Below are 12500 nucleotides of genomic sequence, written 5' to 3' on the forward strand. Positions count from 1 at the left end.
GTGAATTAGGTGTAATGTGACGAAACCGCGTCCGTAGTAATACTTTGACTGCTGTTTGAAAGCAACGTATTTTCCCTTTGATATCTGAAGGTACGTTACCGGTATAAACTGTATATCATAGCAACATGACAGGATGGTAGAAAGGTTGAATGAGTAACTCTATGAAATCCTTGATCAATCAGACAATCAGAATTGGTTAAAGCTTGAATATAGTAGTTTGTGTAGCATCTTTTCCTAGCTCTCTTGTTTTATACTGGGAATGAAATTGCAATTGTAGCTGCTTGGCACTTGTTTCTATGATCACCTTTATATTTTTGTCGTTTTGTGCGTTTTGGATAAAAGCGTCTCTAAATTCCCTAAACGTAAATGTAAAGCTATTTTAATAATTCAAGTGGTTTGAGAACTACATGATCGAACGTAGGGAGTGGTTATAGGGAATATTATGGGTTGGATTCAGGGTTGTCCCTATGACTGCAATATAGATTTGGAGGAGATACTTATGTTGATGGAAGTAAGGGTGATTGTATACGTATCATACGTGTCTGTGACACATTAAAGTAGATCCACGACGGCCATCTTGTCCTCTCTGTCCAGTACATCGACGACAGCCTCCCCGCCGAGTCCCCCTACCTGTACGGCCTGCACCCCAACGCCGAGATCGGCTTCCTGAGCCAGACGTCTGAGAAGCTGTTCCGCACCGTGCTGGAGATGCAGCCGCGCAACGGCGGCGGCGGCGAAGGAGGCGGAGTCACGCGGGAGGAGAAGGTACCACCAAAACGTTGGCATTATGCAAATGGTATGCGGCGGGCATTAATTATTATTATCAGTTAAACAAATCCCAGATGGTTTCCCCGAAATATTGGGCAGGTGTTGAGTTTTTTTTTATTCAACAAAACGCATACCATACATAAACGAGTGTCGAGGTGTCCCTGAGCAAAGACACCCCACCCTGACCGCTCCCGAACGAGCTGGCTGTCGTCTCGCGTGGTCGACACTGCCGTCGGTGTGAAATGTAAATGTAAAATGTGTAGTTTGGTCTGCTCCTACTTTTTAGAGATATGCATGTTGCAGTTCATTTTTTTTTTTTGTTCAAGCCCACTTGTCGTTTCAAATCTGTCTTTTATTTGCTTGGACACCAGAAGTCCAACTCCCGTCAGCCTGTTGTCCTTCGCGGCTTTCCCTCAGGTGTTTTTTCTTGAAGTGGCTTTCGAAAGGAACACAACTTTTTTTGAGTCCTGGTAACCTTTCTGTTTGGCCACGTCTTCACAGTAAACCAGCTCTCAGGTTGCTTATTTCCCCTCTCCTGGTTCAGTCTGAGTTTGAAGTCCCAGGCAGAGCGACGACGTCAGAGGAACGGCTGCTTTCCTGTTTGGTTGCGTGTTCAGGGGGGGTGCTGGACGCTACGTCTGACCTTTGCCGTCTCCCAGCGCCTCGCTGTTGGCTGTCTCACCCGGTGACGGTCGGTACACCGGCTCCACTTTGTATTCCCCCCCCCTCTCACCCGCGGGCCGACAGGCCCAGGCGTCCGATAGCTGAACCGAAAATCCATAGATATGATGACCTCATATCCTTTGTGCCGTGCCTAATCCTGCGATTGATCTTCGGGTGCGGCGCTGCCTTGGGAAACTGCCGACACGAGCGTTGGCTGCACATCACTTAGCCGCAGAAATATGATGAAGCATTGATCGTCTTCTGGGATTAGAGCACACTGGTGTGGAAGGCGAAGCTGCTGCTGTTGCATATCCTTTTCCCCCCCCATGAATATTAATGGCGCCACCTTTATTCCAAACTGGTAACAGATCCTCGTCGAATTGTTGACACTGGCACCGCAAGATTGGGGCACACCTTTGAGCAAACGCGACTGAACCCCAATTATCTCGTCAAGTATTTATTTATCATGTTCAATACGAACGGAAGGGAGGATATTGATTGATTGCGATTGCACCGTGCCCGGCCACCAGCACACACAGACTGTGAGCAACGTGGAGGAGGATTCCCCTCGTCCTCCTTATCTCACAAGCTCAAATCCTTGGGTGTTTTTCCATCAGCGTATTTAATTTTTCTCTTGTGCTGGACGACCGGCCCGCCGCAGACGGAGCCATACAGAGCCCCCCACCCCGCCCCGCTGTGATCTGACAGCTCTCCTTTCATTAACTCATCCCCCAAACAACGCCGTCACGCTCACTCGTTCACCCGCCTCGGCGCCACTCCTTCTCCCTCGCTCTCTCGCTCTCCTCTCCCCATGCGCTCTTTTCTGTCCGCTTATTGTTCTGTCGCTCGAGTGTTGGCTGAACTCCAGCGCACTCTTTGAAGGCCCCTCACTCATTCGCTCACTTCGCTTCATGTGTTCATCCGCTTCACCTCCCTCACTCGCTTTGTAGGGACGTCATGCGTGGGGATTTCAAATGTATACCCTCACCTCAACTCCTTCACTCACTCACTCACTCACTCGTCCACTCATTTACCTCAACCATTCACTCACTCACTCATCCACTACCTTACCTCAGTCACTCCTTTGTTCAATCGTTCACTCAATTACCTCCAATGCTCATTTATTCGCTCACTTAACTCAATTAAAAACTTGCTTCACTCATTGATCTCACTCCCTCAACTCACACGCTCCCTCATCCAACCCGACTGCCTCAACTCACTCCCTCATTCACACACTCTCTCCCCCTCTCGTCCCCCAGGTGGGTGCGATGCTGGAGGAGATCGTGGAGAAGCTCCCGGAGGACTTCAACATGCTGGAGCTGCTGGCCAGGGCGGAGGAGAGAACTCCCTACCAGGTGGTGGCGCTGCAGGAGTGCGAGCGCATGAACTTCCTCACGCAGGAGATGCGGCGCACGCTGCACGAGCTGGCCCTGGGCCTCAAGGTGAGCCCGGCGACCGGCTCCTTTCACACCTCGGTATCACGGACGCTCCGTCGACTCTTCAGGCTTGGATGGGAGTTTGTTCCTTTTTTAATTAGGTCTCAAGGCTATTCTCATGTATTTGTTCGGTGGGTATTTTCTAGCGTATTGAAATGAAGAGAATGGTGTTTGAATATTCTTTTCATTTGAATGGAAAATTGAGGGGACAGCGGTTTCCTGTGGCATCTACGCGGCAGAGGTAGTGATGACGACGTTGAGGGTTGTGATTAACACGTTTTTAGATGTATTTTTCTAAATCGTCGCTAAAAACAATGGCTGAACGTCAAGGGAGCCTTCAATCAAATGATAACAGAGTGCTCCGTCGCAGGACAAAACAAACACGAAACAAGAACACGGAGCGAACTACCTTTGACACACATGATTCACTCCTTGTTGTCTGGGACGTCGCCGACACTGACAAGTCGGCATATTAGTATTCCTGCATATATTAGGCTTTTTTCCTTTCGCTCTTCGCTGCCGTTTGTCAGCATTCGCAGTCTTAAAAGATGACTCACAACTTCTTGCTTACAGAGGGCAAAAAAAAACAAAATGAGACATCTGTCCTCGGCGTATCCAAGCCCGCCGGCGCCGGGTGTCAGGAGAGAAAAGGGACGAGAAGAAACGGGAAGACGAAGCGAAATAAAAGCGTGCCAAAACGTTTGTCAGGAGTTATGAGATTCGGATCTCCCGACACCACCAGCCCCAATAAATGGACTGATTTAGACGCCGTGCACACTTTTGTACCCGCAAAAAAGGAATCATATCTCGTGTTTTATAGCGAAATACACAGGGATGTTAGCTTTGGCAGTGTGTTGGTAACATGTGTGTGTGTGTGTGTGTGTGTGTGTGTGTGTCTCTGTGTGCGTCTCTCCCCACCCGTGAACCAACTAGAATATTTTTTCCACGAGCGCCGGAAGGGGAATGGTTCGTGCAGAGGGATGTATAGATAAATCCAGCAAAAACCTATCCCAGCAATAAAGTCGTTGTGCTGGAGGGAGGACGCTGTTGTGTTATATCTGTTTTTTTATCGCACATTCCTTGTGTGCGCTGTCTGACGTCGCCATCTACCACATCTACTCCCCTTATCGTACAGTGTGTGTGTGTGTTTGTGCTTATCTGAGGTCTTGTCCGTGTGTCCGTACACGGGTTTTCATGACAACCGCTGGTCTCTGAAGGGGGCAGACATTCGTTCAGACACTTTGTGAGGAAGATGAGGCTGAGGAAGATGATGATACTGCTGATGAGGATGATGATGAGGGTGATGAGTTTTCAAATCAATAAAAATAACATTTGATGTTTTATTTTGTATTTATTTTGGTATTACACTTTAATAAAAAAATAACACGAAAGAAGAGGCATCTGGCATAATTGAAAGGAAGTGGTTTCTTTTTTAATTAGAGTAAATATTAGCGAGCGCATCAGAAAGGACGGCAGCAAAATGATGCACAACAGAAGTCCCCATATGTGCTCACAGGCTGTTCCTCAGAATGTCCTTTTGGCGAATCCGAATGAGTAAATCTGGGGATTTATCAGAGGCAAAGAGTTTGCAGTTTTAATACATCACTTTCTGTGATTTGGTTAACCTCAGTGTTGCTGCTATCAGGCTTGCTGGGGGTCTCCAAATACAATGCAGCCCCCTCAAAACCATTCTGACTTAGCCCAGACAAATGTGAACAGCACATTTTCCATTTTGGGAATTGTTGGGTAAAGATAATTAGTGAAATATTTTCAAAATTGTCAGCAATGTTCTGTGGATCCAAATCACTGAACAAATCCACCGATTTGCAGTACAATGACTAGACCAGGTGAGGCTGAAGCCCCGTGCACACAGAGCGAGAATGTCGGTTCATATTTGTTATTCCAAATATAATCATCATTTCTTTCATAAGAGCCAAGTCGGATGTCATGATTCTGTGTTCATTCCATCCTACATTCCACCACGTTGTAAGAGAGCGGCGCTTTTCATTGGGTTGGAGGGAACAGTGTTTGATAAGCAGAGCTGTGAGAGAACGTAGAGAACCCTCCCGATCGTTCTGACACCAGAGCTCAGGTTTGGCTCACCCCATAATTCTGACCCTGTTAACCCCAAGACTAACACTCCCCCCTCTCCCTCCTCTCTCCCTCCCCCCCCCTCCTTCCCTCCTCTCTCCCTCCCCCCCCCTCCTTCCCTCCTCTCTCCCCCCCTCTGTCATCTCTCCCCCCTCCCTCCATCCCTACTCTCTCCCCTCCCTCCATCCCTACTCTCCCCCCTCCCTCCTCTCTCTCTTCCCCCCTTGTCATCTCCCCCCCCCCTCCTCTCTCTCCCCCCCCCTCCCCCCCCCAGGGCGAGCTCACCATGACGGGGGACATGGAGGACCTGCAGAACGCCATCTTCCTGGACGTGCTCCCGGAGAGCTGGACCAAGCGGGCCTACCCGTCCATGTCGGGCCTGACGCTGTGGTTCACCGACCTGCTGGCCCGCATCAAGGAGCTGGAGGCCTGGGCGGCCGACTTCTGCCTGCCCCCGGCCGTGTGGCTGGCCGGCTTCTTCAACCCCCAGTCCTTCCTCACCGCCATCATGCAGGCCATGGCCCGAAGGTGGGGGGGGTCGTCACCATGCTGTGTGGACCCAGGGCCCCGGTTGGCTGAGGGAGCCCCCCACACACACACATACACACAGTACAGACACACATGTGTTCACACACAGACATATCCACACATACTGCATGCGCACACACACACACTTGTGCACATGTTGCCCTGGTTGGCTGAGGGAGCCACACGCACACACGCACGCACGCACGCACACACAGAGACACACAGAGACACACACACACACACACACAATGCTCTGAATGTTGGAAGTCAGTTTCAAAGAATTGGCGATTGATCTGGGAGTTGACTCAGCAGCAGCGTTTCTTAAACTACGTGGCGGGACACAAAATGGGTCGTGATCCAGTCTGAGGTTGAGTCTGTTTTTTTAATGCAATGCTGACTTTAGGGAGCCAGGGTTTGAGTAAGCACACCCAGAAATCCAGAGAGGAGTATCCACCAATCCCTACACGGTATTGAGCCATGCATTACAATGGCCTGTTCTCTGCCTTATGTTTCCGGGTTGGCATTATTCTCAACATCGGCTCGAGATTGGTCGTAATCCCTTGGATCAGCTTCTGGATTTCTGGATGCTGTGACTCAAGATGTGGCAGTAGTACAGACGTGGAAAAAAGTACAGACCTGTGGGCTAGGGTATTTGAAAGAAAAGAACATTCAAGCCAGCGTCCGTCCCGAGAGACGAGGTAGAAGAGGACTTGGTCGTGACGGTGCATGTGGTTAAAGGATCCCTATTATCAGTGTGCTCAGTGTTTTCTGAGTTTGTGCTTGGGTAACGCAGTCACACAAGCTGTATTTCTTTGGGGTCCTGACCTGAAAGAGGTTGAGTACCGCTGACTTAATGAATGAGTTTACTGTTTTTGTTCTTCTTAAAAGATTATCTAGCGTGCCCTCCTGAAAGAGTCGTCCCAAACCGAGAACTGAATCAATAGTTGAAACACTTTCTCTATCGATACAATCGATCATTTAAGATACTATGGTATACTATTAAGTATAATCAGACATCATAGCCGCACCTTTAATATCCATATTATTTTACTGTGCTGGTACCCAGATAACTACCACAGCTTATAATTTGTCTATTTATGTTTAGGTCCAAGAATGCATAAAGGACTTGAATATATGACTGTTAAGGACTATATTTAAACCACTGCTGTTGATGAACTCAGCAGACTGTTACATTTTGTGTCGCGTTACCAAATTCTGTCTTGAGTTCACCCCGTGATTGTCAGATTAATTATCTCTGTGTCACACCCGACGCCTTTAAATATTTCATCCATTTTCCTCTATCCTCTATTTTCTAACCTTATCTTCTCCCATTACAAAAGCCGTCACAACAACCAGCGCTTTTATTTTGACACAGGAACGAGTGGCCCCTGGACAGGATGTGCCTGCAGTGTGACGTGACCAAGAAGAACCGCGAGGACTTCACCTCGCCGCCGCGGGAGGGCGCCTACGTGCACGGCCTGTTTATGGAGGGGGCGCGCTGGGACACACAGGTGAGTCGCCCCCCAAGCCATGCCCTGTTGTTGTTCGGCACTCGTTTGTCATATTAGCGCGGGACAGAGATATTAACGGGACAGGAGCTAATTACGGGACAGGAGGCGGAGACGCATGAACACACACATACACACGCACGCACATTCGCAAACACGTATACACACGCACACATACATACACACGCACAGGCAATCACATAAACACATACATGCACACACAGACCCACACACACACAATCACACACACACACACACACACACACACACACGCGCGCGAGCACATCAATAACCCAGCTAATGCCTCAGTGTGTCCTGTGTCACCGGTCCTTACCTGGGACATTAAGCACCGACAAAAAGCCTGCAAACTGCCGGCTTGGAACGATACAGAATGCTAACAGCCATTTTATTTCCGAGCCAAACTCCAAGGAAAAAAACAAAACACAAATCCACCCCTGCCTCATTAACATACCTCGGTCTGCCCTTTGAGCAAGTTCATTTTTAATTGTTTTTTTTAAACCTTTTTTTGTATTTTTTATGTCTATCTAGTTAGCGTTCGGCCACCGGGGGCACACAAACACACATTCGCATACCCATACCCACACACACACACACACACACACACACACACACACACACACACACACACACACACACACACACACACACACACACACACACACACACACACACACACACACACACACACACACACACACACACAGTGCATTACTCAGCTCTCTCAGAGGTTCCATCCGTCCACAAGCCTGCAGCTCCGGCACTCACACCCACATTTCCAAGAACATCCCTGTAGACCTGCTAATGAGGGAATGTGCAGAGCATGCACTTAACACTTAAATCACTCTTTAGAGCCGCCGTTGCTTTTCCCTCTCTCCCGCCTTCTCCCTCTCCCTCTCTCCCTCACTCCCCCTCTCCCCCTCCTTCTCCCTCTCTCATTAAAGTTGGAGGCAGCCAAGAGATGCCCACTGGTGCGCTCGTAGCACTCCCCTCCCGCCGCCCAACCACCTCTCTCCCGTCCTCCCTTCGTCTACCCTCTCACTCGTGTCCTTCTCGCTCTCTCTCTTCTTGCCCATAACTCGTACGCCTCTCCCCCTCCTCTTATCTGTACAAGTGTTTCACTTCTATTAACTCAAAGTCCATATTCTTTCCTTTAGTTTTCCTCCTCTGGTTTTTTTGCGCTATACTTTCTCTTCTCCCCTACTTCATGCCTTCCTCTCGGTCCGTATGCTCTCTTCCACTCCGTTCTCTCGCCTCTCCGCCCTTTACGCCTTGGTCTCGCTCGCCTTTTATGATCTCTCTTTTCTCCTCTTTCCTCTCATCTTCTCTCTTCCTTCCTTTCCCGCCCTTTCCAATATCTGCTCCTCTCCTCCGCCCTGTTTGTTCTCCACTCGCTTCCTTTGCCTTTGCCATCTTTTTCTCTACCTCCTGTTTCCTTCTGTCTCTACCTTTTTTTGATCTTCTCCCCTCTTCTTTCATATTCTTTCCTCTCGTTCGTACTCACCTGGCCTAATCCTCTCTCTCTCTCCCGCTCTCGCTCTCGCCCTCTCTCGCTCTTGCTCTCTCTCGCTCTCTCTCTCTCGCCCTCTCTCTCTCTCTCTCTCTCTCTCTCTCTCGCCCTCTCTCTCTCTCTCGCTCTCTCTCTCTCGCCCTCTCTCTCTCACTCGCTCGCCCTCTCTCTCTCTCTCTCGCTCTCTCTCTCTCGCCCTCTCTCTCTCACTCGCTCGCCCTCTCTCGCTCTCTCGCTCTCTCGCTCTCTCTCTCTTGCTCTCTCTCTCTCGCCCTCTCTCTCTCACTCTCTCTCTCGCTCTCTCGCTCTCTCGCTCTCTCTCTCCTCCTGTCTGCTCTCCGGAGGCCTGAGGGCAGTTCTGTGCTGGCGGGGGCAGCTGGCTGATGTGGAGCTGGAGCTGGCTTTGGCGGCTGGCTAAGGTGGAGGGTGGGGTGGCTGGGGTGGATGGGGTGGGTGGGGTGCTGGCTGAGGTTGAGTGTGGGATGGCGGGTGTGGTGGAGACAGGAGCTGTCCTGGGTGGAGGGTTGGTGGAGGGGGGAGCTGGCTGGGGTAGGGGGGGGGCTGTCCTGGGTGGAGGGTTGGTGGAAGGGAGGTGCTGGCTGGGGTAGGGGAGTGTGAATGAGAGAGGGAAACGCTGCTCCATCTGGAGTCAGCTCTGAGCTCCATGTGCAGCAATGTGAAGTGACTATTCCTCATAAAGCTGCTCATCTTTATCAATGAGTTTTATTCGGGGCGTTCTGGGACATCAGAGAAGGTTAAATATATACAGGACAGCTGAGCAACGCCTCGGGTTAGAGTAGGAGGAAATTATGCTGTCTTTTAGATGTTTTTTTTTGTTGACACATCGGACACTGCTGTACACGGGCAATTACTTATCCAAACAGTTTTATTCATGCACGTCTTGCCTTCCAGCCCAAAAAAACGTTTTTTCGATTTTTGCTCCTGCTGCTAACACCCAACCCGACCGGAAATGCGTTTTCCTCCACGAATGCCGAGCGATGGTTGGTTTGCTGGTTGCTGGTCGTTTTCTGGCACCAGTGAGGCAGAACGGCACAGATAAGGGATTGTTTAGGTGGACTCCCATCGATTCACTGGACTGTTGCTACGCTGCAGATTACGTTACATTAAGAATCACTCGATAGATTACCTCCTAATTGAGTCGGCGATGTACGTTGTCCGATGGATTCCGTCCATACGCAAAGACAAATAGTTTGAATGACGGGATCGTTGGACTTTTTTTTGGCCGATACCGACGCGCAATGCTGTGCATCGAAAGGTTTAATTGATATGTCGGATACTTAAAGAGCACGGTGAAGTTTATTGCCAATGCAATTAGATTTGCTTCGTCCTCCGGGCCCCTCCCCAAAGTCATGGGGATTTACTTTCACCGGGCGAACGTCGCCGTACAGCGGCGTGTGTGTCAGGAGCGCGGACGCCTGACGCCGGCCTCCAGACGGACGCCGCTGGTTCAGCGTTCCAGCGTTCCAGCGGTGCTGCCACTGGTTGAAGAGTGTTAGAGGAAGAACTGCTTCAAGGTCGGAGCGAACCTCACGTTCTCCTCTTTCAAGGGCACAAAGTAAATAAATGGTTTATTTAAACGCTTGTTCAATGGGTTGGCGGTACTTCGTATTGTCGGTCCCAACAGAAATAAATTGATTTATGAGTAGTTCCCATTAAGTACAGTAATTACCTAAAATCACATTTTTGCAATCGATATTCTCTCCCTCTCTCTCCCCTCCCACCCCAATCCATCTCTCCCCCCCTCCCTCTCTCTCTCCCTCTCTCCCCCCCTCCCTCTCTCCCTCTCTCTCCCCCTCCCCCTCTCTCCCTCTCCCTCTATCCCTCTCCCCCTCCCTCTCTCCCTCTATCCCTCTCCCCCTCCCTCTATCCCTCTCCCCTTCTCCCTCTCTCCCTCCCCCCTCCCTCCCTCCGCCTCCTCCTGTAGAGCGGCATGATCGTGGAGTCTCGTCTGAAGGAGCTCACCCCCGCCATGCCGGTCATCTTCATCCGGGCCATCCCGGTGGACAAGCAGGAGATCCGCAACATGTACGCCTGCCCCGTGTACACCACCCGGCAGAGGGGCCCCACCTACATCTGGACCTACAACCTGAAGACCAAGGAGAAGCCCTCCAAGTGGACCCTGGCGGGCGTGGCTCTGCTGCTGCAGATATGAGGAGCGCCTGCTGTGGGTAGTGGGAGGGCTCTGGGTCGGGTCGGGATGGGTTTGTTCATGTTGGGGTGGTGGGGCGGGGTCTTTTTAGGTCAGTTATCTTTGGTCAGGGTTGCTTGGTTGGGGTTAGGTGGGGTTGGTCGGTCTGGCTCGGTTTGGTTTGGTCGAGGAGGGGTGGGTTGGTTCTAGGTGGGTTTTTCCCAGGCTCGGTCGGTCTTGGATTAGTTTGGTCTGGGTTGGTTTGCTCTAGGTCATTTTAAATCTACGTTGTTCGGTTTTGTCTAGGTTGGTTTTGTTTGGGCTAGGTTTGTTTTGTCTAGGTCATTTTAAATCTAGGTTGGTCATTTTTTCTCGGTTGGTTGTCGACATGAGAAAATGGCTAGCTAGTCATGAATACGATTTATGTTTAGAAAAAGAAAAATGTTCCAATAGTTAGTTATGTGAGCGCATACTAAAAACGCCCTCACATTTAATACCGTTTCACTTTCTGATGCCTCTGAGGACACTGAAAGCAGTAATAAATGTACATAAATGGTTTCTCTTAGACTGTTATTTTGTTCTACAATTCATATTCAGTGTTGATTCCTGTTCTTATACCAGCGTGGTGTTACTTAGATTGTGTTGTTGCTCTCTCTTTTCACAGGGTCGTGGAAACAAGCCCCTTGAAATAAGAAGCAGGAATGAAGAGGCTAATATCTGATAGCGTTCAAGGAGTGTTGATGCGCTGGCAGGTTTCAAACTGTTAATGCTCCATAGGCACACATTGTTGGATGTGTAATTTGTTGCTGCAGATTTATTTGTATGTTGATTATGTATGCGCTGTTATTATTAAAAACACATCCTTCCCATTTGGTGAATGACAACTGTGTTATGTTCAACCACGGAGTCAACATAATCAAATATATATTATTATTTTTTGCTGATCATTAATTGCTAATCAATTCTTTATGTTTTGGACCTTCTTAAATGCATAATTTTATGTCTGTGAGTAAGTCCAGAACATTCATGGTTAATTGCATTAATCATCACATTCTTCCTTCAAAAAAAAAAAAGGGACATTATTTTTCATAGCAGCCTTGGAAAGCCCTGTGCGTCTCTTGCTCTGACGTCAGGAGGCCAGAGGCGTGTTTGTAGTCACTGCAGAACACCAACCGCTCTCCTCCTCGTCTCCCGAGACAACGTGTTGATCGCCCACTGCCAACACGGTGCAGAGCCGTCAACAAACTGGAATATCTCGTTCATTTCAGTGTTTCACTCATAACGCGCGCTCCCTCGATCACTCTATGACTCACTTCCTATCACACGCGTGTCCGCTAACGTACACACCCGGGATCTACATGATCGCATTTGTATTTGTTTCAATACAATTTTCTTCTATTTTTCTAAAGATATGTTTATTTTTGTACAGATGATCAAATATTTATACTTTTCTGTTAACGTGGTTTGAAATCGATTGGGGCCTCTTTTGTCCGTAGTTGAAGTATTTTTTATGTGCCTTAATTTAATAGTTTATCTTGAATGATGCTTAATTATAGGCTGTTCTGTCCAAACTTTCGCTTGATATCCTAGTCTTTCGCATGGTGGGTTGAATATAAAGTGGGCCTACCCCTTACTTTGGATGAAAATTACTTTGTTGAAGAATAGATTAGATAAGACTGTCAATTTAGAAACTTTCAATTTGGCTGCAATTTGAGCCTGGCCAACGTTGAGGCACTCAGAGGAACAATGTAGCCCTGCATGGCTCCACTGAGTTACTTAGTTCAAGTTCTTATAAACCGCTGAATATTATTTTTCAACCAATGTACTTT

At 48.9% G+C, this 12500-nt stretch overlaps 1 protein-coding gene across 1 annotated transcript in view; it reads left to right on the forward strand.

Annotated features, from left to right (window-relative positions):
- The window catches only part of dnah9 (dynein, axonemal, heavy chain 9), a 145984-nt gene extending 134444 nt beyond the window's left edge, over window positions 1–11540 (forward strand). Inside the window, 6 exon segments of the mRNA XM_060037597.1 lie at window positions 595–765; window positions 2691–2873; window positions 5233–5486; window positions 6862–6997; window positions 10468–10707; window positions 11336–11540. Of these exon segments, the coding sequence (XP_059893580.1) occupies window positions 595–765; window positions 2691–2873; window positions 5233–5486; window positions 6862–6997; window positions 10468–10695 (972 nt within the window). The 3' untranslated portion in view covers window positions 10696–10707; window positions 11336–11540.
- The last annotated feature ends 960 nt before the right edge of the window (window positions 11541–12500 follow it).

Source organism: Gadus macrocephalus, chromosome 18 (genome assembly GCF_031168955.1).
Source record: "Gadus macrocephalus chromosome 18, ASM3116895v1".
In the NCBI taxonomy this organism is placed as follows: domain Eukaryota; kingdom Metazoa; phylum Chordata; class Actinopteri; order Gadiformes; family Gadidae; genus Gadus; species Gadus macrocephalus.